The 25,413-nt window shown below is 58.2% G+C and overlaps 2 protein-coding genes across 2 annotated transcripts in view; one reads left to right on the top strand and one right to left on the bottom strand.

Annotated features, from left to right (window-relative positions):
• Positions 1–433: 433 nt before the first annotated feature.
• Positions 434–25,413, bottom strand: part of LOC137454447 (zinc finger protein 27-like) — an 86,878-nt gene continuing 61,898 nt past the window's right edge. The window contains exons 4-6 of the mRNA XM_068164485.1: positions 13,431–13,444; positions 565–1,364; positions 434–477 (exon numbers count right to left, since the gene is read on the bottom strand). Coding sequence (XP_068020586.1) covers positions 588–1,364; positions 13,431–13,444 — 791 coding nt within the window. The 3' untranslated portion in view covers positions 434–477; positions 565–587. The remainder of the gene's footprint in view (positions 478–564; positions 1,365–13,430; positions 13,445–25,413) is intronic.
• Positions 22,304–23,709, top strand: LOC137454329 (zinc finger protein 135-like). Its single transcript, XM_068164380.1, has one exon. The coding sequence runs from the start codon at positions 22,311–22,313 to the stop codon at positions 23,394–23,396; it is 1,086 nt and encodes a 361-aa protein (XP_068020481.1). The 5' UTR covers positions 22,304–22,310; the 3' UTR covers positions 23,397–23,709.

Raw genomic sequence — 25,413 nt, 5'->3', positions numbered from 1 at the left:
TTCCCCCTACACCCTCCAAAGATCCCAAAAGTCAGTCCCAGGACCATCCAAATCCCAAACACCTAAGATCACCTGAAAGCCCCTGCAGAATGTCTCTGAGATGCCCCTCAAGACTCCTCTTAGAACCTCATTTTCCCCTCCCTGAACTGGGCACACAGCTCCACCCCATCCCTTGGGAGCAAATGCCCCCAAAATTCAGGCATTGAGGCAGGGATATCTGAAATAAAAGCAAACAGACAGCATTTGGGTAACTTTTGGGTTTTATTGACAAAATTGGTCAATGGACAGAGGATTTCTTACCCCAGGGAGACACAAAGCATAAGGGAAGAACCAGACAGATCCTGGCAAAGCCCTGCTGATCTCCACTGGGAGCTCCAGCTGTGCAGACTCAGCACTGTAATTGTTCTCATTAGCAATAATTGGTGTTCAGAAGGGCAGGAGGTGTTGGTTGCTGCTGGTGTCCCCAGTCCCTGAGAACTGCAAAGGAAAAAGAGATATTTTGATGCTGGAAAGGCCCTCAAAGATGGGTCACGATTACCCAACAGATTTTAGGTGGATTTATACCTCCCCTCCAGTGCAGGCTGCTCTCAGTTGTGGGTGCAGCGGTGATTGCTGAGGGATCGCTTCTGGGTGAAGCTCTTACCGCAGTCGCCACAAATGAAGGGCCTCTCACCAGTGTGGGTGCGGCGGTGCCGAGTGAGACTTTGGCTCAGTCTGAAGCTCTTCCCACAGGCAGCACAGGTGAAAGGTTTCACACCGGTGTGGGTGCGGTGGTGCTCAGTGAGAGTGCTCCTGTGTCTGAAGGCCTGGCCACACTCAGCACAGCTGAAAGACTTATCGCCAATGTGCACGCGACGATGATCTATGAGGCCTGCAGCCTGGGTGAAGCTCTTGCCACAGTCAACACAGCTGTACGGCTTCTCACCGCTGTGGATGAGTTGGTGCTGGATGTATAGAGTACTCCTGGTGAACGTCTTGCCGCACTCAGCACAGGGGAACAGATGCTCTCCAGTGTGGATGCGGTGATGGATGGTGAGAGTGGAGCTGTGTTTGAAGCTCTTGCCGCAGTCCCTGCATGTGAAGGCCTTCTCACTGGTGTGGGTGAGGCGGTGTTGCCTAAGATGAGAGATCAGCCTGAACCGCTTGCCACAGCTGTCACAGGAGAAGGGTCTCTCTCCCGTGTGGGAGCGGCGGTGCAGGGTGAGATTAGAGCGCTGGGTGAAGCGCTGACCACAGTCGACACAGCTGAACCGTTTCTCTCCAGTGTGGGTGCGGCGGTGCCGGGTGAGATTGCCGCGCTGGGTGAACCTCTGGCCGCAGTCAGCACAGGTGAAAGGTTTCTCTCCAGTGTGGGTGCGGCGGTGCTGGATGAGCTCACAGTTCCAGCGGAACCTCTTGCCACAGTCACCACAAACGAAGGGCCGGGAGCCAGGCTGCGGGCAGTGGTGCTTCACTAGCTCTGAGCCACCTGGGAAGCTCTGCCCACACTTAAGGCACTGATTCAGCTCTTTAGGTGACACTGAGGGACCTGCTCTGGCTTCATCCTCCTCCATACATTCCTCCCCCTCATCCTGGTCACCTTCATCATCATCATTATCCTCCTCTTCATAGTTGTCATTCTCAGCATCATCCTTCATCTTCTCCTCTTTTTTCTCCTCATCCTCCTCTCCCTTGGGACTGCACATTGGCTTCTCCAACTTGATCTCTGGGTGCTGCTTCTCCACCCAGCTCTTGCCTGCGTCCTTCTGTGAGGCCATACTGTGGCAGGAAAGGGTCACAGCTCTGCAATAAGGAAGATGGAAGCACCTGAGCCCAGGACTTCAAACCTTCAGATCCTGCCTGGGTCATGACACTCCCTGACTCCCAACACCCAGCTAGAGGAGAGAATGCAGAGGGGACCTCAAACCTTCAGTTTCTGCCACAGTGTGGGCACAGACCTCCAATACCAGTGCTGATACCCCAGGTTCCTGTGATCAGTGCCCTGAGGTACCCTGGGGCTTACAAGTGGTCTTGTCCCACTCTCCTCAAGCCTGGTGGCATTGGCAGGGTGGTTCCTGGCCCAGCCCTGTCCTTTGATCTCCCCTGGCTCAGACAATGGAGGCAGCAGCACTGAACAAGGAACAACAAACCACCTCCAACCTTCTCCCACCACCTTCCAAATCCCAACCCCCAAACATCACCTCCTGCTCACAACTCACCCACAGCAGCCTGGAGCATTCATCAACTCCCACAACACCTGATGTGCCTCAAGCTCCTGGAAAGGTGAAATATGCTGGACAGGAGGAGGTGGAGGAGGTTGGGAGCTGCCCTGGGGGCTGGGGTCCTGCTGTTTCCCCACTCTGGGTTTCTTACCTGTTCAGCTGCTCCAAGGGACAGATCTGCAAACTCTGCTCTTCCCCAGCACACAGGGGCAGGGATGATGAAGAGAGGACTCAGCCCCTGCCACAGAGAAGCAAAGGGCTCAGAGGAAAGCACTGACCTGCAAGGGATGGTTCAGCACTGCCCAGAACCAGGCAGCACAGCTCAGCCTTGCTGGGGCAGCTCCCAAGCCCAGCAGCACAGCCACAGCACACAGCCAGGGCTGATCAAGATGGGAGGCCTCAGCAAGTACAGACTCAGCTCCTTGCCCAGCACACAGCCCCCAGCACACAGCTGCAGGCCAGCACCACAACACAGCTGCCTCCACACAGCCTCTTCCAGCCCTTGCCTAAAGCTTCCTCCCACTGCCTGCCCAGGCCTCTGCTGCCTGCAGCTGCATTTGACAGCAGATCTTGCTCTGGCCACAGCACTCCTCCCTAGCCCTACCCCCACCACACTCACTGTGTGCTCACCTGTGCCCTGAACACACCTCTCTGCTGCTCACTCCCCAAGAGAAGACCACAGCAGCCCTCAGACACACAAAAAAGGGAGCTTCATGCTTTCTGGAGGTGCATCAAAGGGGGAAGTGACTTGCTCAGTTTCTTGCTAAACCTCTTCAGCCCTCATTGAGATGCTGGAGGAGTCTCTGGCTCCTGCCCAAACCTCACACCTCCAGCACCCTTCACACACCTGCAGTCCAAAGAGACTCACTGGAAAGGGTTTGGCTTCCTTCTCTCCCTGATCATTTCTCTCAGCTTGCTCTTTGCAGTTCTCCTGGAGGTGCCACTCCACATCCCCAAGAGAAAAATTAGGTTTGATGGGAGGGCACAGTGCCCATGGGCTGCTGTTCATCTCCCAGCTGACACAGGCAGAGCTGCAGCACAATTCACTCCTTTCACCTCCTCAAATGCTGCCAGATTCTGCCATTCCCTGCACACACATTTGCTACCTGGGCCCTGCATCCTCTCCCCTTTTTGGGGGGACAAGGCCTAATTCCTGCCTGAGCACTCCCAGGCCCAATTCCTGCCTGAGCACTCCCAGGCCCTTCCCTCATTCCCAGCACATCCATGGCCCTGCTGCCTTGGCTGTCCCATGGTCCTGTATCCCCCACCTCCACTGCCACTGCAGCTAGAAGGGTAGAGTGGGAAATGCTGTGGCTGAGGAAGCATCTAAGGAACTGGGCTGGAAGCAGCAGCACAAGAATGGAAGGGGCCTGAGACTAAAGGCTGGGATCAGCTGGAGGGCTGAAACAACAGCACCAAGCCAAGGGGGGGTTACAGATGAGGACTGGGGAGGGACCCTGCAGCCACCTCAGGAAGCAGCTGATGAGAGCAAGGGGGACAGAGAGGGAGTGAGACCTCAGGTGACTCCTGCCATGGGGGATGGCTGGGCTGTGTGGGTAGGAGCCCTGAGTGCCTGCTTGGGCTGTGCTGCATGTCAGGAGGGGACAGGGGACTGTCCTGAGCCAGGCAGGGTTTGGGGCTTTGAGCTTCTGGGGTCAGCTGCTGCCAGCACCATTGGAGGTAGGAGCCAGGCAGAGTCACACAGCTGCTGAACTAAGCCCTCCCACCCCCTGCAGCCTTCACCCTCCATCTCTCCATCCATTGCTCCAGCTCCACTCACTTGCTGCCCTCTCAGAGTCCCCAGGGTCCTACAACGTCACCAGGGCTAATCTACACATCCATCAGGGCCCAACAGAAGCCCCTGGATGACAGCATGGAGGAGAATCCCTGTGGTGGGTGGAAGGCACTGGGATGTCTTACACGAGAGAGTAGAGACCTCCAGCAGGGACAGCAGAGTCCAGAGGGACACCACAAAGTGTCATCTAGCTTAGTTCATTCCCACAAGGCCTGCACCCACTCTCTACAAAAGAACAGCACAGGATCTCCAACCTCCTTTACCCTTCCTCTCTGCTCCCAGCAACATCTTCTGGGATCTCTCTCTGCAGAGGAGCTTTGAGGCCTTGGCAATGCTGCCAACTGTGGCCTGCAGCAGCCTGGCTCACCTGGGAGCTGCCTACCAGAATCTGTAACTGCAGCTCCTGGGTATGGGGGAGGAGGGGCAGAGAGGCATGGGGGAGGGGGAAGGCATTTGGGGCCTGGGGTTCTGGCCTGCTTTGGTGGAGCTCTGGAGGAAGCTTTGGCCTAGGGAGGTTGCTTGGCTCCCGTGGCCCAGGCACACTATGGATTGTTGTGGATTGGATGCTTTGCACTGTAGGATGCAGCCCTGAACAGCACAGCCATGGAAACTGCCCAATTCTATCCAACCCTCTGGCCACAGCTTGGCATCAACTCCTTTCACAAGGCTCAGAGAGAGCCTCTCTGCCTCCTGAAACCTAAGGCAATACCCTGCAGAACAAGTTGGGGGAGCTCAAGGGGACAAGCTGCAGAGGGGGCCCAGGGCAACCTCCTGAGCTTCAACAAGAGCAAGGGCAGGGTCCTGCCCCTGGCCTGGCACAATCCTCACAATCATGACAGCCTGGGGGAGGAGGGGATAGGAAGCAGCCCTGCAGAAAAGCACTGGGGGGTGCTGCTGGACAAGAAGCTGGACAGGAACAGACAGGGGGAGCCTGCAGCCCACAAGGCCAAGGGCAGCCTGGGCTGCACCAAAAGCAGCAAGGGCAGAGATGGACAGAGGCCATCCTGGCACTTGGCTCTGCTCTGCTGAGATTTCACCTGCAGCACTGCAGCCAGCTCTGGAGCCCTCAACACGGGAAGGACATGGACCTGATGGAGAGGGCCCAGAGGAGGGACACAAAACTGATCAGGGGCTTGGAGCAGCTCTGCTACCAGGACAGGCTGAGGGAGCTGGGGGTGATCAGCCTGGAGAGGAGAAGACTCTGTGGAGACCTAAGAGTGACCTTCTGGTACCTCAAGGGAACTACAAGAAGGCTGCAGAGGGAATCTTTGAAGCCATTGCCTCTGGTCCTGTCCCTGCAGGCTTTGCAAACTAGAGCAGAGCAGATTGAGATTGGAGGTGAGGAACAAGTTCTGCACCAGGAGCCTGCTGGAACACTGCAACAGCTTGCCCAGGGAGGGGGTTGAGGTCCCAGCCCTGCAGAGGTTCAAGGTGAGGCTGGACAGGGCTCTGGGCAACATGAGCTAGTGCAGGATGTCCCTGATGACTGCAGAGGGGCTTGGACTGCAGCACCTTCGCAGCTCCCTGCCAACCCAAACCACTCTAGGATTCTAGGAGTCTAAGGGCAGCCTCCAGGGAGAGCAGGAAAAAGATGAGGCAGAGGAGGACAAGGAAGAGGACAAGGAGGAGGAGAACCAAAATCCCTTCCAAACTCCTTCCAAACTCTGCCAAATTCCTGGAAAGCTCTTCCAGCTCTGCAGAGTTCATTCTGAAGAGAGCTGAGGGAGTTGCTAGGCTCAGGGATGTCTTGCACACTCTGCACAAATGCTCCAGAAGCTTTCCAAGTGCCCTCAAAACCAGCAGCACAGCTCTGCTGCCACACAATGCCAGGCTGCAAGGGACCCCAAGGCTCAGCTGCTCCAACCTTGCCAGCTGACACTGCACTGGAAAGGAGCTGGCCCAGCCCCCTGCCAAGCTGAGCCTTCCAACTCTGCCCTGCAGGGCAATCCACCACTGCCCTGGGGAGAGGATTCCAAGGGCTGACTGGCAGGGAAAAGCTTTTGCCTCTGCAGGGCACTGTGCCACTTCAGCTCAACTCTTGCAGCAGCTCTTTGAGATCTGCCTTTGGAGCACCACAAACTCTGAAGCACTGCAGTGCAAAGCAGCTCAGCTTCAACTTCCAACTGGCTGAACTCTCACATTTTAAATTCAAGGCAGGGGCCAAGCTCACACCCAGCCCCCAAGCTTAAGAACCAGCAACTAAGGTCAGAGTCAGCTCCCAAGCACAAGAATCCAGATCAGAAATGCAGAACCAGACCCCAGGCTCAGAGCCAGCTCCTAAGTTCACATCCAGGCCCCAAGCTCAAGAGCCAGCCACTAAGATCCAGAACCTAGATCTGAAGTGCAGACTGAGCTCCCAAGCTCAGAGCCAGGAAGTAAGGTCAGAACCACTTCCCAAGCTCAAGAACCAGTCCCTGACTTCACAGACAGGCCCTGAGATCAAGAACCACACCCCAAACCCAGAGCCAGCAACTACGGTCAGAATTGCTTTCCAAGCTCACACCCAGACCCCAAGCTCAAGAGCCAGCAGCTAAGATCAGAGCCAGCAACTAAAATCAGAACACTTCCCAAGCTCAGAGCCAGCCACCAAGCTCAGAGCCAGCTGCTAAGTTCACATCCAGGCCCCAAGCTCAAGAACCAGCAATTAAGGTCAGAACACTTCCCAAGCTGAGAGCCACCTCCAGAGCTCACACCCAGGCCCCAAGCTCACAAGCCAGCAAATAAGGTCAGAACCACATTCCAAGCTCAAGAGTCAGCCACTAAGGTCCAGAACCTAGATCAAAAGTGCAGACTCAGCTCCCAAGCCAGCAACTAAGGTCAGAATCACTTTCCAAGCTCAAGAACCAGCCCCTGACCTCACAGACAGGCCCTGAGCTCAAGAACCACACCCCAAGCCCAGAGTGAGCAACTAAGCTCAAAACCCCTTTCCAAGCTCACACCCAGACCCCAAGCTCACACCCAGAAAATAAAATCAGAACCACTTCCCAAGCTCAAGAACCAGGTCAGAGCCAGTTCCCAAACTCAGAGCCAGCAACTAAGGTCAGAACCACTTCCCAAGCTCAGGAACCAGCCTCCAAGCTCCAGTACCAGAAAAAAGGTCAGAACCAAGCTCCAGAGCCAGCCCCCACAAGCTCAAGAGCCAGCCAGAAAGGTCAGAACCACTTTGCAAGCTCAAGAAGCAGCAGCTAAGATCAGAACCACTTCCCGAGCTCAGAGCCAGCTACTAAGGTCAGAACAATTCCCAAGCTCACAGCCGGCCCCCAAGTTCAAGAGCCAGCCCCTAAGCTCCAGAACCAGCAACAAAGGCCAGAACCAAGCTCCAGAGCCAGCAACCAAGGTTAGAGTCATTTACAAGCCCAGGAACCAAACCCTGACCTCAGAGACAGGCCCTGAGGTCAGGAACCACACCCCAAGCCCAGAGCCAGCAACTAAGGTCAGAACCCTTTCCAAGCTCACACCCAGACCCCAAGCTCAAGAGCCAGAAAATAAAACCAAAACCACTTCCCAAGCTCAGAGCCAGCAGCTAAGCTCAGAACCACTTCCAAGCTCACACCCAGCCCCCAGGCTCAGAGCCAATTTCACAACTTTGCTTATTTCAAGTTCACTTCAGTGCACTTCTGCTAAGTGTCCAAATTGAAGCATTCAGAGAATGCTTTGGCCTGGAAGGGACCCCAAAGACCAGACAGCTCCAACCCCCTGCCATGCCCACAGACACCTTCCACCACACCAGGCTGCTCAAGCTCTCATCCAACCTCACCCTCAGCACCTCCAGGGAGGGGGCAGCCAGCACCTCCCTGGCCAACCTGCTCCAGGCTCTCACCACCCCCACTCCAAACTATTGCCTCCCAAGCTCCACTCCAAATCTGCCCTCCTCAACCTTCAATCCAGTCCCCCTCAGCCCATCACTCCCAGCCCCTCACAAAAGTCCCTCCCCAGCTCTCCTGCAGCCCCCAGCAGCTACCACAAGGCTGCTCCAACCTCTCCCCACAGCCTTCTCATCTCCAGCCTCAGACACTACTCTCACAGATCACCCACACAGATGAGCTGCCACAGCCCTCCCACCACCCCCAGGGCCTCCTACACACCCCCTCCAAGTGCTCAACCTCCTGCCCCTCTTGGGGGCACCACAGCTGCACACAGCACTCCAGCTGCCAGCACACAATGCTGACAGCACAAAAACCATTGCAGCAAAAGCCTCAAGCTGTGCTCAGCTGCCAAAACCAAAGGGACCTCAACTTGGCCACAAGAGGAAGGACCAAACTGAGCCAAGACACTGATCCAACACCCAAGGCTGCACAAAACAACCATCAGCAGAAGCTCCTCCTGCCCTGAGCCTTTCTGTGCTCAGGAGGCCTGCAGAGAAACTGAGAATCACTCTGCAACCCCCCAGGGAATCTTTGTGCCTCAAGAGCTTGCAGAGCACAGAGGCCTTGGATGCCACCACCCCCAGCACAGCCAAACCGCCCCACAGCTGACACCAGCCCCAGGCGCTCCCAAGCTCAGGCTCAGCACAGCACCCACGCCTGACACCCCCACGGCACCCAGCACACAGCCTGCCCACAGCTCCCCCCCCGCGCCTGGCCCTCAGCCCAGCCGCTGCCCTTCAGCACAGCAGCCGCCCGGCACCTGCCAGCTACCACACTGCCCACAGACACACACAGCAGGTGCAGCTCCAGCACCATCCACACACACATGCAGCATAAAGAGCCTCAGCTGGAAGGGGTTTTTGTTGCCTTCTCTCCCTGCCCCTTTCTCTCTGCAGTTCTCCTGGAGCTGCCACCCCACATCCCCAAAGTGAAGATGAGGTTGGATGGGAGGGCACAGTGCCCAGGGGCTGCTGCTCATCTCCCAGCTGCCACATGCAGAGCTGCAGCACAATTCACTCCTTTGGTCCCCTGCAGTGCTGCCAGGTTCTGGCACTTCCTGCACACACAGCTTCCAGCTGGGCACTGGAGCCCTTCCCCTTTGGTGGGGGACAAGGCCTAACTCCTGCCTGACCACCCCCAGGCCCTTCCCTCATTCCCAGCCCATCCCTGGCCCTGGAGTCTTTGCTGTCCTGTGGCCCTGGGAGGGGAAAATAAATGTGGTGACTGAGGAAGCCTCTAAGGGACCTGGGCTGGAAGCAGGAGCACAAGAATGGAAGGGCCCCGAGGCTAAAGGCTGGGATCAGCTGGAGGGCTCAAGCCAAGGGAGAGGCTTACAGAGGAGGGGTGGGGAGGGACCCTGCAGCCCCCTCACACAGCAGCTGATGAAGGGGAGGACAGGGAGGGAGTGAGAGCACAGGTGACTCCTGCCCTGGGGTGTGGGGTGAGGTGTAAGGAGTGGTCTGAAGAGCATCATCTGCCTCATCACTGACATCAGGAACCAGGACACAGCCAGGGAATAGCCTGGGCACAGCCAAAGCATAACCTGGGCACAGCCTGAGCACAGCCAAAGCATAACCTGGGCACAGCCAAAGCATAACCTGGGCACAGCCAAAGCATAACCTGGGCACTGCCTGGGCACAGCCTGGGTACAGCCAGGGCATAGCCTGGGCTCCCCCCTGAGCCTGGCTCACAGCCCAGGCACTGTCCTTCAGCACAGCAGCTGCCAGCAAAAAGGCTCCAACCCCCCAGAGCCCCCCGCAGAGAAGCCTCTGCTGCAGCCCAGCCCCCACGCTGCCCACGACCCCTGCTGGCCACAGCAGCCCCCACAGGGCAGCAGTGAGAAGGGGAGAGGGGGGCCAGGGACAGCTCCTGCAAAGCACCAATAGCTCCTGCTGCAACACAGCAGCAACCAGAGGGAGTCTGCAGCTGGCCGAGCAGGGGGATTCAGCAGCACAAGGAACCCCACCGAGCCCCCACCTCAACCCCACCGGCGGCCCCGCAACCGCACAGACCCCTCCCAGAACAGCACAGACGACGCTCACCGACCCTGCACACCTCTGCCCTAGCCCACAGCCCCCTCCGACCACCCCCAACACCGCAGACCCCCACAGCCGCACAGAGGTCCCCACAATTACAGCGAACCCCCCCACCCGCACAGACCCCAAACGCCAAGCTTGCAGAGCTCCCCCGGACCTCACAGACCCACCCCCACCCCGTACCCCACCGATCTCCCCCGGATCCCACGGACCTCCAACCACATATCTGCAGAAGCCTCCCAACCAAACCCCACCGATTCACCCTAGATCCCTGCAGAGGCTCCCCCCCCACCCCAGCCCCACCGACCCCTGCCCCACAAACCCCTCCCCAACCCAAGCGACCCTCCCGACCCCTCGCAGCCCCCCAGAGAGCATTCCCTGATCCCCACCCCACGACCCCCAACTCAGCCCCACAGACTCCCTCACCCCACTTGGACGGCAGGACAAGGGGGAGGCGGAGAAGGAGAAGGAGAAGGAGGAAGAGCTCAGCGCACAGGGAGCCGCCGGCCCCGGCAGGCTGCTGGCGAGCAGAGAGCGCTGCGAGGGAGACCCCGGCCCGGCCCCTCCGGCTGCTGCGGCCACGTGGGACGGGGAGCGGAAGCAGGGAGCAGTCCGGAACAGAAGCCCCGCCCACGGCCGGGCAGCCGCAGCCAATGAGAGGCGGCGGGGAGCGCGGCAGCTCCTCCCCCTGGGCGCTGCCGAGGCCCAGCCAGGAGCTGCCCCTGCCGGCCGCGGCCGCCATTGGTGCTGCCCCGTGGGGAGCGGCAGCGGGGCCGGAGCGCGGGAGAAGTGCCGGAGGTGCTGGCGGGCGAGCGGCAGCTGCCGGCTGGTGAGCTGCGGCGGGGCGGGAGGGGCTGAGGGGGCCGGGGAGCGCTGAGGGCGGCGGCAGCGCAGCGGGGAAGGCTCTGGCTGCGTGGGGCTGCCGGGGGCGTGTGTGGAGTTGGGGGTCGGGAGGGGCGCGGGGGGCAGGGGGCTCCGTGGGGCTGGGGCAGGCTTGGGGAGGGTGAGGAATTGTTCTGTTTGGCTTTGGCCAGGGGCAGGGGGGTGCCGGCGGGGCTGGGGGCCGCGGGATTGGCTCCTGAAGCTCTTGGCTGTTTGCAGTCTGTGCTGTGCAGGATGTGCATTGGGACAGCAATGGGGGGGGGGGCGGTGAGGTGTCAGAGAGCGGCCGGGAGGGACGGGGTCCAGAGTGCAACTCTCATCCCAGCCCTGCTGCCCGCACTCAGCACCAGGCGGGGCTGGCACTGGCACTGGGGTTGGGAGTGTGCTGGGGCGATGCAAAGGGCTCCGTGGGGATATCGATGGCTGTGGATCAGCTTCACCTCTCTCTGAGCTGTACAACTCCCCCCAGAGCCAAGAGAGCCAACAGCAGTGCCCAAGGGAGCGGCAGCGGTGCCGGAGCGCTGCGGGCGGCGGCAGCGGAGCGGGGAAGGGTCTGGGCGGGCCCCGGGGCATGCTGAGAGCCGGGGAGCGTTGAGCTGCTGGGCCCCGGCGCTGCGCGGGGCGTGCGGAGCTCAGCCTTGAGGTTTTCCTTCCTGCCTTTGTCTTGGAGTCCCCAGGTTCCCACTGCCTGCTGCGGAACCTCTTGGGGCTGCCTCCAGCCCTCGCAGCAGCCTCTCTCGGGTTGCACTCAGATTGGTTTGGTCTGAGGTTGGCTTTGAGCTTTTTCCCTTAGGCTGTGAGCTGAAGGCAGCTCAGGAAGAAAGTTCTGACTGCAGGCTGGAGAGAGAGGACTTGGGGCCGCAGGAGGAAGCTTGAGGAGGGGTTTGGAGGAGCCCAGAGCGCTGGTGCAGGGCAGAGACACAAATAGGTCCCTGAGCCATAGCCGCAGCCCCTCCCGCCCCGCCGCAGCTCACGACCCCGCAGCTCTATCGCGACAGTGCTGTCCGCACGCACAGCCCAGGCACTGCTCCAGCGCTCCGCAGCCTCTTGCCAGGAGGCAGCCACAGTGGTGCCCGCGGCCGGCTGAGACTTGGAGGCGTGGTTGGGCTGTTTCGGCGGCTCTGATTGGCTGCGGCTGCCCGGCCGTGGGTGCAGCAATGGCGGCCGCGGCCGGCAGGGGCAGCTCCTGGCTGTGCCTCGGCAGCGCCCAGGGGGAGGAGCTGCCGCGCTCTCGGCGATTCTGATTGGCTGCAGCCTCCCGCTCGTGGGCGGGGCTTCTGTTCCAGACTGCTCCCTGCTTCCGCTCCCCGTCCCACGTGGCCGCAGCAGCCGGAGGGGCCGGGCCGGGGTCTCCCTCGCAGCGCTCTCTGCTCGCCAGCAGCCTGCCGGGGCCGGCGGCTCCCTGTGCGCTGAGCTCTTCCTCCTTCTCCTTCTCCTTCTCTGCTTCGCTCTTGTCCCGGGGTCCAGGTGGGGTGAGGGAGTCTGTGGGGCTGAGTTGGGGGTGGTGGGGTGGGGATCAGGGAATGCTCTCTGGGGGGGCTGGGAGGAGTCGGGAGGGTCGCTTGGGTTGGGGAAGGGTTTGTAGGGTAGGGGTAGGTGGGTCTGGTTGGGGGGGAGCCTCTGCAGGGATCCAGGGGGAGGAGCTGCCGCGCTCCCGCCGCCTCTCATTGGCTGCGGCTGCCCGGCCGTGGGCGGGGCTTCCTCTGCGGCCCCAGCCCCCGCCTGGGCTGGGCTGCAACGTGGGCGGTTCGGGGCCTCCATTGCATCGCTCTCTGCTCGCCCAGGCTGCCAGGAGGCTGCAGGGGACGGCAGTCGGCAGCTGCCTCTGCTCCGAGCTCTTGGTCCTTCCTCTTCCTGCTGCTGTGCGCCCCTTTGGCCTGGGCTGTGGGGTAGGTGTGGGCAGGCGCGGGGCAGAGTGGGGGCTGCTGGGGTGGGGATCCCTTGGGGCTTGGGGGAGCGGCTGGTGGGGTTGGCATTGGGCTGCGGTGGGGCTGAGGGCTGTGTCCTGGAGCTGGGCTTGAGGAGGGCTCGGTGAGGTGTGGGGCTGGTGTGGGTGGGGCTGTGGGGGGTGGTTGTTGGGGGCTGTGGAGTTGTGGGGGCGTGTGTGAGGTTGGGTGGGGGCTTGGGGTCGGAGAGGGGCGTGTGAGGGGCTGGTGAGGAGCCCGTGGGGCTGTGTGGGTTTGGGGGTAGGAGTTGGTGGTGGTGGGGGAGGCTGTGTGTGGGTGTGGTGTGGGTCGGGGTGGTGAGGCTTGGAGTGGGGAGTGGTGGGGTGGTGCGAGGGGGTGGGTGGGGTTGTGGGGAGCTGTGTGTGGGTCTGGGTCGGGGTGGGTGTGTTTGGGGGTTCGTTGTGGTGCTGTGCTGCTGCCTCCCCCTGGTGGGGGCAGCTGCAGGCCCCCTTTGGCTGCTGCTGTGTTGCAGGCGGAGCCATTGGTGGGCTGCAGGGGCTGTCCCTGGCCCTGTGTGCCCAGCTTGCCCCTTTGGCTACTTGCAGCTGGCAGTGGTGCCCTGCCCCCAGCCAAGCCCGGTGGGTGCCCAGCAGCACCTTGGCAGCCTGGCTGGGAGCCTGGGGTGGTGCTGAGCTCTCTGCTGGTCATTCTCTGCCCTCTCTTTGCCTTCTCCCCTCTCTCCTCAGCTGCTCTCATCCCTGCACAAGCTGCAGGACACCTCCTTGAGCGCTGCCCTTGCTGGGGGGGTCCAAGGAAGAGTCCAGGGGAGTCCAGCAGTGGCTTGGTGCTGGACTCAGCTTGGCTTGGCCATAGAGCACCTCAGAGCCTGGCCTGGCCTGGTCTGTGAGCCCAGGGCTTGGGGCTGGGGTGGCCTCCTGGGCAGGAGCCCCCATTTGGAGAGAAAGGCTACTGGTGAGAGGAGGCCAGGAGGTGGGGGGGGTACCCCCAGGGAAATGGGGTCCCCAGCTTGGGTGGCACTGGAGGAGTGCCCAGCTGGAGTGGGGAGGGAAGAACAGGAGGGTCCCCAAATGTTGCTGCCCCCCAAGTCTTCTTTGCCCCCAGGTCAGGCAGGGTCCCAAATGGCACTGCCATGGGCCCTGCCCCCCAGAATCCCTCTACAGTCCCCCCCAGTGCTGGGTCCCTTGGGGGTGGGGGAGTCCTTTCCTGCTGCCTGGGTGTTGGGGACCATTGTTGGTTCCTTTGGGATAGCTTTGGGGTGCAGGGAGGTAACTGAGGGTCCCAGGGAGGCATTTTGAGCTCTCAGGCTGCTGTTGTGGTTTCCCTGGGGGCATTTTGGACTCCTCCTGCTTGTGGCAGGGTGCAGCATGGGCTGCCTGGGGTGGCACAGGGAGCTGGGGGAGGCTGTTTGGGGGTTCAGGGCTTTATCCCCCCCCAGAGTGCCAATGCCTGCAGCTGGCTGTGCTGGGCCAGCAGCCAGGGGTGCTCCTGCCTCAGCCCTTGGGCTGGCAGCACAATGCCTGCCCCTGGTGCTGGGCCTTCTGCAGAGCTGGGCAGAGAGGTTAAGGAGGTGTCAGAATCACCCCAAACCCACAGCCCCCCTGCCCAGAACACCCCTCCAAGGCCTCTGTGCTCTGCAAGCTCTTGAGGCACAAAGATTCCCTGGGGGGTTGCAGAGTGCTTCTCAGTTTCTCTGCAGGCCTCCTGAGCACAGAAAGGCTCAGGGCAGGAGGAGCTTTTGCTGTGTGGCTGCAGGCTGAGAGCTGTGCAGAGCTTTTGTCAGCTGTGCTGGCAGGAAGCATGGTCAGAAGCAGACTGCTGTGCTGCAGCTGCTCTGCCCCTGGGGAAATGCTTGCTGGCAGGCAGCCAAATGAGGCTGAGCTGTTGAGTGTCTGCTTGTGGCTGAGGAACTGCATTGACTTGGACTGAAAGGTTTGGCTTGGGCTGGGGGCAGCCTGTTGTTGATGGTTTTGGTGGTGAGAAGTCCTGCAGCTTCCTTGGAGGAGCTTCAGCAGAAGCCAAAGCAATTCCCTTGCTGCTCTTTGCTGTGCAATGAGCTGGGAAGGGAAGGAAATGATTGCTGCAAGTGAGCAAAGCAATTGCAGTGCTCTGCAAGTCTCAGCAGTGCTGTGTCCAGCAGGGCCAGGGCAGGGATTGTCCTCCTGTCCTGGGCCCTGGGGAGGCCACCCCTGGAATGCTGGGGTGAGTTTTGGGCCCCTGACTCCAAGAAGGACTTTGAGGTTCTGGAGCAGGTGCAGAGAAGGGCAAGAAAGGTGTGGAAGGGTCTGGAGAGCAGGGCTGAGAGGAGCAGATGAGGGAGCTGTGGGTGTTTAGTGTGGAGAAGAGGAGGCTGAGGGGAGACCTCTTGGCCTCTGGAGCTGCCTGCAAGGAGGCTGCAGTGAGGTGGGGGTTGGGCTCTTGTGCCTTGTCTCAGGTGCTAGAAGGAGAGGAAGTGTCCTGAAATTGTGTCAGGGGAGGCTTAGGTTGGAGAGGAGGAGGAATGAGTTTGGTGGCAGAGTGGTCAGGGCCTGGCAGAGGCTGCCCAGGGAGGCAGTGGAGTGGCCATGGCTGGAGGTGTTGCAGCAAGGTGTGGCCATGGGGCCATGGTTTGGTGTCCCTGGTGGTGTTGGGGCTGGCAGTTGGCCTCAGTGCTGAGAGAGGTCTTTTGCAGGCCAGGCAATTGTGTGGCTGTGTGAGGAAGCTGCCCCAGAGCAAATGCATCTTAGGTGCTGGAGGTGCTGGGAAGAATGGGAAATGGGAGAGAGTCCTGTGGAGAGGGGAAAGGTTTGGGTTTTGCCTCTGGGCTCCTAGTCTGCCCTTGGAAGTGCCTGGGATTCTTGCAAGCAGTGCTGTCAGCTGGAGCCTTCTGGGGTCAGTTGGTGGTGTGCTGAGAGGGCCCAAGGGAGGTGAGGCTTGGGAAGAGAAGTGGTGAGCAGGAAGCTTGTTGGGTTGTGGGTGGCCAAGGGGTGTGGGTGTGGCTGAGAGGTGTGGAGTGCAGGAGAGCCTTCAAGGCCTTGTGGTGTTGCTGGAGCTGTGGGCTGAGGAAGTGCTGCTGCCAGGCAAGGGCTTGAAGGAGGTTGAAAGTCAAGTGGTGTGGATGGCTTGGTGTGGGGAAGTGTTTGGCTTCTTGTGGGCAAGTGAAGCTTTCCTTGTGCAGGAGGAGAGTGAGAGCCTGGGCTTTGCAATCCCTGGGGCCCTGGAGCCCTTCTGGAGTGGTTTTCTTCTGCAGAGCTTTGCAGCCCAGCTGCAGGTGTGCTGTTGCTGGAAGCTGTTGCTGGTTGTTTTGTGCAGCCTTGGGTGTTGGATCAGTGTCTTGGCTCAGTTTGGTCCTTTCTCTTGTGGCTGAGTTGAGGTCCCTTTGGTTTTGGCAGCTGAGCACAGCTTGAGGCTTTTGCTGCAATGGTTTTTGTGCTGGCAGCATTGTGTGCTGCCAGCTGGAGTGCTGTGTGCAGCTCTGGTGCCCCCAAGAGGGGCAGGAGGTTGAGCTGTTGGAGGGGGTGTGCAGGAGGCCCTGGGGGTGGTGGGAGGGCTGTGGCAGTTCCCCTGTGGGGGTTGGCTGTAAGAGTTGTGTCTGAGGCTGGAGGGGAGAAGGCTGTGGGGAGAGGTTGGAGCAGCCTTGTGGTAGCTGCTGTGGTCTGCAGGAGAGCTGGGGAGGGACTTTGGTGAGGGTCTGGGAGTGATGGGCTGAGGGGGAGTGGATTGAAGGTTGAAGAGGGCAGATTTGGAGTGGAGCTTGGGAGGCAATAGTTTGGAGTGGGGGTGGTGAGAGCCTGGAGCAGGTTGGGCAGGGAGGTGCTGGCTGCCCCCTCCCTGGAGGTGCTGAGGGTGAGGTTGGATGAGGGCTTGAGCAGCCTGGTGTGGTGGAAGGTGTCTGTGGGCATGGCAGGGGGTTGGAGCTGTCTGCTCTTTGGGGTCCCTTCCAGCCCAAAGCATTCTCTGGCTGCTTGAATTTGGACACTTAGCAGAAGTGCAATGAAGGGAACTTGAAATAAGCAAAGTTGTGAAACTGGCTCTGAGCCTGGGGGCTGGGGGTGAGCTTGGGAAGTGGTTCTGATCTTAGCTGCTGGCTCTGGGCTTGGGGTCTGGTTCTTGATCTCAGGGCCTGTCTGTGAGGTCAGGGGCTGGTTCCTGAGCTTGGGAAGTGGTTCCGATCTTACTTGCTGGCTCTGGAGCTTGGTTCTGGCCTTTGTTGCTGGTTCTTGAACTTGGGGGCTGGCTGTGAGCTTGGAATGTTGTTCTGACCTTAGTTGCTGGCTCTGAGCTCGGGAAGTGGTTCTGATCTTAGCTGCTGCTTCTTGAGGTTGGGAAGTGGTTCTGACCTTAGTTGCTGGCTCTGAGCTTGGGACCTGAGTCTGCACTTTTGGTTTAGGTTGCTTGGGGGCTGGTTCTGGAGCTGGCTCTGAGCGTGGGGGCTGAGTGTGAGCTCGGAAAGGGGTTTTGAGCTTAGTTACTGGCTCTGGGCTTGGGGTCTGGTTCTTGACCTCAGGGCATGTCTCTGAGGTCAGGGACTGGTTCTTGAGCTTGGGGGCTGGTTGTGAGCTTAGGGGCTGGCTCTGAGCTTGGAAAGTAGATCTGACCTTACTGGCTGGCTCTTGAGCTTGTGGGGGCTGGCTCTGGAGCTTGGTTCTGACCTTTGTTGCTGGTACTGGAGCCTGGGGGCTGATTCCTGAGCTTGGAAAGGGTTCTGACCTTAGGTACTGGCTTGGGAGCTTGGGAGCTGTTTCTTGAGCTTGGGGGCTGGGTGTGAGCTTGGGAAGTGGTTGTGATCTTAGTTGCTGGCTCTGAGCTTGGGAGCTGAGTCTGCACTTTTGATCTAGGTTCTGAAGCTTGGGTGCTGGTTCTTGAGCTTAGGAAGTGGTTCTGACCTTAGTTGCTGGTTCTGGAGCTTGGGGGCTGGGTGTGAACTTGGAAAGGGGTTTTGAGCTTAGTTGTTGGCTCTGGGCTTGGGGTGTGGTTCTTGATCTCAGGGCCTGTCTGTGAGGTCAGGGGCTGGTTCTTGAGCTTGGGAAGTGATTCTGACCTTAGTTGCTGGCTTGGGAACTGAGTCTGCACTTTTGATCTAGGTCCTGGACCTTAGTGGCTGGCTCTTGAGCTTGGGGGCTGGCTCTTGAGCTTGGAATGTGGTTCTGACCTTATTTGCTGGCTTGTGAGCTTGGGGCCTGGGTGTGAGCTCTGGAGGTGGGTCTCAGCTTGGAAAGTGTTCTGATCTTAGCTACTGCTTCTTGAGCTTGGGGCCTGGATGCGAACTTAGGAGCTGGCTCTGAGTATGGGGGCTGGGTGTGAGCTTGGGGGCTGGGTGTGAGCTTGGCCCCTGTCTTGAATTTAAAATGAGAGTTCAGGCAGTTGGAAGTTGAAGCTGAGCTGCTTTGCACTGCTGTGCTTCAGAGTTTGTGATGCTCCAAAGGCAGATCTCAAAGAGCTGCTGCAAGAGTTGAGCTGAAGTGGCACAGTGCCCTGCAGAGGCAAAAGCTTTTCCCTGCCAGTCAGCCATTGGAATCCTCTCCCCAGGGCAGTGGTGGATTGCCCTGCAGGGCAGAGTTGGAAGGCTGAGCTTGGCAGGGGGCTGGGCCAGCTCCTTTCCAGTGCAGTGTCAGCTGGCAAGGTTGGAGCAGCTGAGCCTTGGGGTCCCTTGCAGCCTGGCATTGTGTGGCAGCAGAGCTGTGCTGCTGGTTTTGAGGGCACTTGGAAAGCTTCTGGAGCATTTGTGCAGAGTGTGCAAGACATCCCTGAGCCTAGCAACTCCCTCAGCTCTCTTCAGAATGAACTCTGCAGAGCTGGAAGAGCTTTCCAGGAATTTGGCAGAGGTTTGGAGGAGTTAGGAAGGGATTTTGGTTCTCCTCCTCCTTGTCCTCTTCCTTGTCCTCCTCTGCCTCATCTTTTTCCTGCTCTCCCTGGAGGCTGCCCTTAGACTTCTAGAGTCCTAGAGTGGTTTGGGTTGTCAGGGATCTGCAAAGGTGATGCAGTCCAAGTCCCTCTGCAGTCAGCAGGGACATCCTGCACTAGCTGAGGTTGCCCAGAGCCCTGTCCAGCCTCACCTTGAACATCTGCAGGACTGGGACCTCAAGCCCTTCCCTGGGCAACCTGTTGCAGTGTTCCAGCAGGCTCCTGGTGCAGAACTTGTTCCTCACCTCCAATCTCAATCTGCTCTGCTCTAGTTTGAAGCCATTGCCTCTGGTGCTGTCCCTTCAGGCTTTGCAAAGAGTCCCTCTGCAGCCTTCTTGTAGCCCCCTTCAGGTACCAGAAGGTCACTCTTAGCTCTCCCCAGAGTCTTCTCTTCTCCTCTCCAGGCTGATCACCCCCAGCTCCCTCAGCCTGTCCTGGAAGCAGAGCTGCTCCAAGCCCCTGTTTGGCCCAACAAACCTCCCAGGCCAAAGCTTCCACCAAAGCAGGCCAGAACCCCAGGCCCCAAATGCCTTCCCCCTCCCCCATGCCTCTCTGCCCCTCCTCCCCCCATACCCAAGAGCTGCAGTTACAGAGTCTGGTAGGCAGCTCCCAGGTGAGCCAGGCTGCTGCAGGCTGCAGTTGGCAGCACTGCCAAGGCCTCAAAGCTCCTCTGCAGAGAGAGATCCCAGAAGCTGTTCCTGGGAGCAGAGAGCAAGGGCAAAGGAGGTTGGAGAGCCTGTGCTGTTCCTTTGTAGAGAGTGGGTGCAAGCCTTGTAGGAATGAACTAAGCTAGATGACACTTTGTGGTGTCCCTCTGGACTCTGCTGTCCCTTCTGGAGGTCTCTACTCTCTGGTGTAAGACATCCTAGTGCCTTCCACCCACCACAGGGATTCTCCTCCATGTTCTCATCCAGGGGCTTCTGTTGGAACCTACTGGCTGTAAAGATCAGCCCTGGTGATGTTGTGGGACCCTTGGGACTCTGAGGGGGCAGCAAGTGAGTGGAGCTGGAGCAATGGATGGAAAGATGGAGGGTGAAGGCTGCAGGGGGTGGGAGGGCTTAGTTCAGCAGCTGTGTGTCTCTGCCTGGCTCCTACCTCCAATGGTGCTGGCAGCAGCTGACCCCAGAAGCTCAAAGCCCCAAACCCTGCCTGGCTCAGGACAGTCCCCTGACCCCTCCTGACATCCAGCACAGCCCAAGCAGGCACTCAGAGCTCCTAGCCACACAGCCCAGCCATCCCCCATGGCAGGAGTCAGCTGAGGTCTCACTCCCTCTCTGTCCCCCTTGCTCTCATCAGTTGCTGCATGAGATGGCTGCAGGGTCCCTCCCCAGCCCCCATCTTTAACTCCCCCTGGGCTTGGTGCTGTTCTTTCAGCCCTCCAGCTGATCCCAGCCTTTAGTCTCAGGCCCCTTCCATTCTTGTGCTGCTGCTTCCAGCCCAGTTCCTTAGATGCTTCCTCAGCCACAGCATTTCCCACTCCACCCTTCCAGCTGCAGTGGCAGTGGAGGTGGGGGGGACAGGGCCATGGGACAGTCAAGGCAGCAGGGCCATGGATGGGCTGGGAATGAGGGAAGGGCCTGAGAATGGTCAGGCTGGAATTAGGCCTTGTCCCCCCAAAAGGGGAGAGGATGCAGGGCCCAGGTGGCAAATGTGTGTGCAGGAAATGGCAGAATCTGGCAGCATTGGAGGAGATGAAAGGAGTGAATTGTGCTGCAGCTCTGCCTGTGTCAGCTGGGAGATGAACAGCAGCCCATGAGTACTGTACCCTCCCACCAAACCTCATTTGTCTCTTAGGGCTGTGGAGTGGCAGCTCCAGGGAACTGCAAAGAGCAAACTGAGAGAAATGGTCAGGGAGAGAAGGGTGCCAAACCCTTTCCAGTGAGTCCCTTTGGGCTGCAGGTGTGTGAAGGGTGCTGGAGGTGTGAGGTTTGGGCAGGAGCCAGAGAGTCCTCCAGCATCCCAGTGAGGGCTGAAGAGGTTTAACAAGAAGCTGCCCAAGTCCCTTCCCCCTTTGCTGCATCTGCAGAGATCGTTAACCTCCCTTTGTCTGTGTCCTGAGGACTGCTGTGAACTTCTCTTGGGGAGTGGGCAGCAGAGAGGTGTGTGCAGGGCAGAGGTGAGCACAGAGTGGGTGTGGTGGGGGTAGGGCTAGGGAGGAGAGCTGTGGCCAGAGCAAGATCTGCTGTCAAATGCAGCTGCAGGCAGCAGCGGTCTGGGCAGGCAGTGGGAGGAAGCTTTAGGCAAGGCCTGGGAGAGGCTGTGTGGAGGCAGCTGTGTTATGATGCTGGCCTGCAGCTGTGTGCTGGGTACTGTGTGCTGGGCAAGGAGCTGAGTCTGCACTTGTTGAGGTCTTCCATCTTGAGCAGCCCTGGTTGTGTGCTGTGCCTGTGCTGCTGGGTTCGGTAGCTGCCCCCAGCAAGGCTGAGCTGTGCTGCCTGCTCCTGGGCAGTGTTGAGCCATCCCTTGCAGGTCAGTGCCCTCCTCTGAGCCCTCTGCTTCTCTCTTGCAGGGACTGAGTCCTTCTCCCACCATCATCCCTGCCCCTTTGTGTTGGGGAACAGCGGAGTTTGCAGATCTGCCCCTTGGAGCAGCCCTGCAGGTAAGGAACCCAGAGTGGGGCAACAGCAGGACCCCAGGCCCCAGAGCATCTGTCAGTCTTCTCCAGCTCCTCCTGCCCACCAGGGTCTCTAAGGGACATCAGCTGTGATGAGAGCCTGGGAACTCTCCAGGCTGCTGGGGGTCAGTTTTGTGCAGGAGGTGATTTTTGGGGTTGGGATATGGAGGGTGGTGGGAGAAGGTTGGAGGTGGTTTTGTGTTCCTTGGTCATTGCTGCTGCCTCCATTGCATGAAGCAGGAGAGATCAAAGGACAGGGCCTGGGCCAGGAACCACCCTGCCAATGCCACCAGGCTTCAGGAGAGTGGGACAAGACCACTTGTAAGCCCCAGGGTACCTCTGGCCACTGATCACAGGAACCTGGGGTCTCAGCACAGGTATTAGTGTTCTGTGCCCACACCACTGCAAAAATTTTATGTTTGATGTCCCCTCTGCATTCTTTCCTCCAGCTGGGTGTTGGGAGGTGTTGGGAGTCTGGGACTGTCATGACCCAGGCAGGATTGCAGCGTTTGAGGTCCTGGGCTCAGGTGTTTCCATCTTCCCTAGTGCAGAGCTGTGACCCCTTCCTGCCACAACATGGCCTCACAGGACCCAGACAAGAGCTGGGAGGAGAAGCAGCACCCAGAGATCAAGTTGGAACAGCCAACATGCAACCCCAAGGGAGAGGAGGATGAGGAGGTAGAGATCAAGATGGAGGATGCTGCTGCTGAGGAGAATGATGACTATGAGGAGAATGAGTATGAAGAGGAAGATAAGGATGAGGATGAAGGTGACCAGGATGAGAAGGAATATATGGAGGAGGCTGAAGCCAGAGCAGGTCCCTCCGTGCCACACAAGCAGCTGAATCAGTGCCCTGAGTGTGGGCAGAGCTTCCCACGTGGCTCAGAGCCACTGAAGCACCACTGCCCCCACCCTGGCCCCCAGCCCTTTGTCTGTGGGAACTGTGGCAAGAGGTTCAAACGGAGCTGTGATCTCACCCGGCACTGCCTCACTCACACTAGAGGAAAATCTTTCACCTGTGCTGACTGTGGGCAGAGCTTTACTCGGCGCTGTCATCTCACACGGCACTGCCTCACCCACTGGGGAGAAGGCCTTCTCTTGTGACCTCTGTGGCAAAAGCTTCACTCACATGTCCACCCTCAGGCAGCACCAGAGTGTGCACAGCAGTGGGAAGTCCTTCACCTGCAGGGACTGCAACAAAACCTTCAAAACCAGCCGCAGTCTCACCATCCACCGCCGCATCCACACTGGAGAAAAGTTGTTCCCCTGTGCTGAGTGCGGCAAGAGCTTCACCACCAGCACCGTGTATATCCAGCACCAACTCATCCACAGCGGGGACAAACCCTACAGCTGTGCCGACTGCGGCAAGAGCTTTGCCTGCAGCTCTAACCTCACTCAGCACCTCCGTACCCACACTGGTGAGAGGCCGTACAGCTGTGCCCACTGCGGCAAGAGTTTTGCCTGCAGCTCTAACCTCACTCAGCACCTTCGCACCCACACCGGTGAGAGGTCGTACAGCTGTGCTGAGTGTGGCAAGACTTTCCCTCACAAGTCTTCCCTCACCAAGCACCACAGTGTGCACAGTACTGAGAAGTCCTTCACCTGCAGAGACTGCGGCAAAAGTTTTAAAAGCTGCTCCACCCTCACCATCCACCGCCGTATCCACACCGGAGAGAATCTGTTCCCCTGTGCTGAGTGCGGCAAGAACTTCACCAACAGCACGAAATTCATCCAGCACCAACTCATCCACAGCGGTGACAAACCGTACAGCTGTGCCGACTGCGGCAAGAGATTTAGATTCCTTTCGCACCTCACCCAGCACCGTCCTGTGCACATTGGTGAGAAGCCTTTCACCTGTGCCGACTGTGGCAAGAGATTCACTCAGAAGGGACAACTCACCCAGCACCATCTTGTGCACACAGGCGAGAAGCCTTTCACCTGTGCCGACTGTGGCAAGAGATTCACTCGGAAGGGACAACTCACCCAGCACCATCTTGTGCACACAGGCGAGAAGCCTTTCACCTGTGCCGACTGTGGCAAGAGATTCACTCGGAAGGGACAACTCACCCAGCACCGTCTTCTGCACACAGGCGAGAAGCCTTTCACCTGTGCTGACTGCGGAAAGAGATTCACCCAGAAGCGATACCTGAACCAGCACCATCGTGTGCACACTAGAGGGACACCTCACCAATCACTGCTGCAGCCACACCAGTGAGGAGGCCACAGTGCAGAGGAGGTGCAAATAGATCTACCCTGGGTCGATTGGCATAATCCTAGCCTGCCTGAGAGACATTCCAGCAGATTGAACCAAAATCTCTTCTTTTTCCTCTGCATTTTCCAGAGGCTGGGGGATCGGCAGGAACAAACACCTCCTGCCCTTCTGAACACCAATTAGTGCTGATGAGAACAATTACAGAGCTGAGTCAGCACAAATGGAGCTGACATTAGAGCTGAGCCGAGCTTTGACAGGGTTTGTCTGGTTCTTCCCCAATTTCTATCTCCCTGGGATAAAAAGCCCTCTGTCTGTTGCCCAGTTGTTTTGATACAATGCCAAAGTTACCCAAATCTTGTCTGTTTGCTTTTATTTCAGCCATTCCTGCCCACAATGCCTAGATGCTGAGGGCATTTGCTCCCTAGGAATGGGGCTGAAGCTGTGTTCAGGGAGGTAAAAGTGAGGTTCTCAGAAGAGTCTTGAGAGTGTCTTGCTGGGAGTGTTCTTAGGGAAATCTCAGAGTGTTTTTTTTATTTGTCAAGGGATGTTAGGTGTTTTGGGGGACCTGGAGAGTTGAAGGATTGATTTTCAGAGTCATTGGAGGGTGTAGAGGGGATGGTAGGGATGTCTTTGGAAGCCCTTGGAAAGCTTCTGTCAGTTTTCTACTACAGGGCTCTGGTTCTTTCCAGCAGGCCTGGGGCTTCCAAAAGCCTTCTCCCTAGCTCAGCAGTGTTCCTGATGCATTCCTGCTGACCTGGGGCTTCCCTCAGCCTTTCCACCCACTGTCACTGCAGGTGGGACTGGAAAACTCTCAAACTGTGAGAGCAACTTGGGGGTGTGGAGCTGCCCTACTGCAGGAAGCCTTTAGGGCTGGTGAGCCAGCGCTGGATGCCAGGTGGTGCTGATCCCTTGCTTTAGAATTCCCTGCTTCTCCTCCTTTCCTATCCTGCAGCTGCTGTTCTGCAAACCATGGCAACTTCTGGGCCCTGTGTAGAGCCTCTGATTCTTTGCTGACCAACTCCAAGCTGCAAAGTTGTTTTTCTGTGTGAGCCAAGAACAACATCCTGCATGAGCCAGAGGTGCTGGCACCTTTGATTGGAGCATGCTTTAGTTTGTACACAGGGCTGGGTTCTATTGGTGCTATGAATCCCTTGCTTTAGAATTCCCTGCTTCTTCTCACTTTTCCCTTGGCACTCAGAAGCAAAGATAATTTTAAAGTCTGTTTGACAACGGCTCCTTGGTTCCATCTTGGTTTTATTTGGGGGGATCCTTGAAGGAACATTCTAATAAAACCACATTGTTGGTTGACCTTTCTCACATTCTTTGCATCCATAGAAGCAAGCAAGTTAAAATTAACTATATAGCAAAAGCAATCAATGAAATCAACAATCCAATTTTGATAAGAGATTGTGTCTACCCTGGTAACAACACATCCCATCAAAGTCTTCACACCCATGTCCATGGACAAGGATCAAGGAATCTATAGCTTCCCTCTTCCGTCCCACAGCATCTGACAGACTGATGGTCAGTAGCTAAATCACTGAATGCTGCCAGCATGAGATTGCTTTGTTTTGCCAACCAGCAACTCACTTGGTTGGACTACAATATGATAATTGAAGACATTTATGATAGCATCTGAGGGTCCTTTTATACCTGCACAAAAATGGGTGATGTAACACATCAAAGATACAAAGCCCAGAGCTGCACCAATTAGCTCATTCTAACACAACTGGCATAAAATATGGGTAAAGAGAACAAGCCTTGCAGCTACACTACAATAACAAGCATGCATTGCTTCCCACTTATCTTACCAGGTCAGGGAACAAACAGGACAGTTGCCTCTTTCAGACAGTCACCAGAAAGGTTTCATCCCACAGTTTTGAACTTACAAGCACAACTCTTTTCAGTTTAGGAAGAATGTTGACTTGCTGGAGTGTGTCCAGAGAAGGGCAACAAAGTTGGTGAGGGGCTTGGAACACAAGCCCTATGAGGAGAGGCTGAGGGAGCTGGGATTGCTTAG

Source organism: Melanerpes formicivorus, unplaced genomic scaffold, assembly GCF_026170545.1.
Source record: "Melanerpes formicivorus ecotype bairdi unplaced genomic scaffold, bMelFor1.0.p_v2 SCAF_80, whole genome shotgun sequence".
In the NCBI taxonomy this organism is placed as follows: Eukaryota; Metazoa; Chordata; class Aves; order Piciformes; family Picidae; genus Melanerpes; species Melanerpes formicivorus.
The sequence above is the reverse complement of the archived record's forward strand: the minus strand, read 5'-3'. Positions and strand labels throughout refer to the sequence as shown.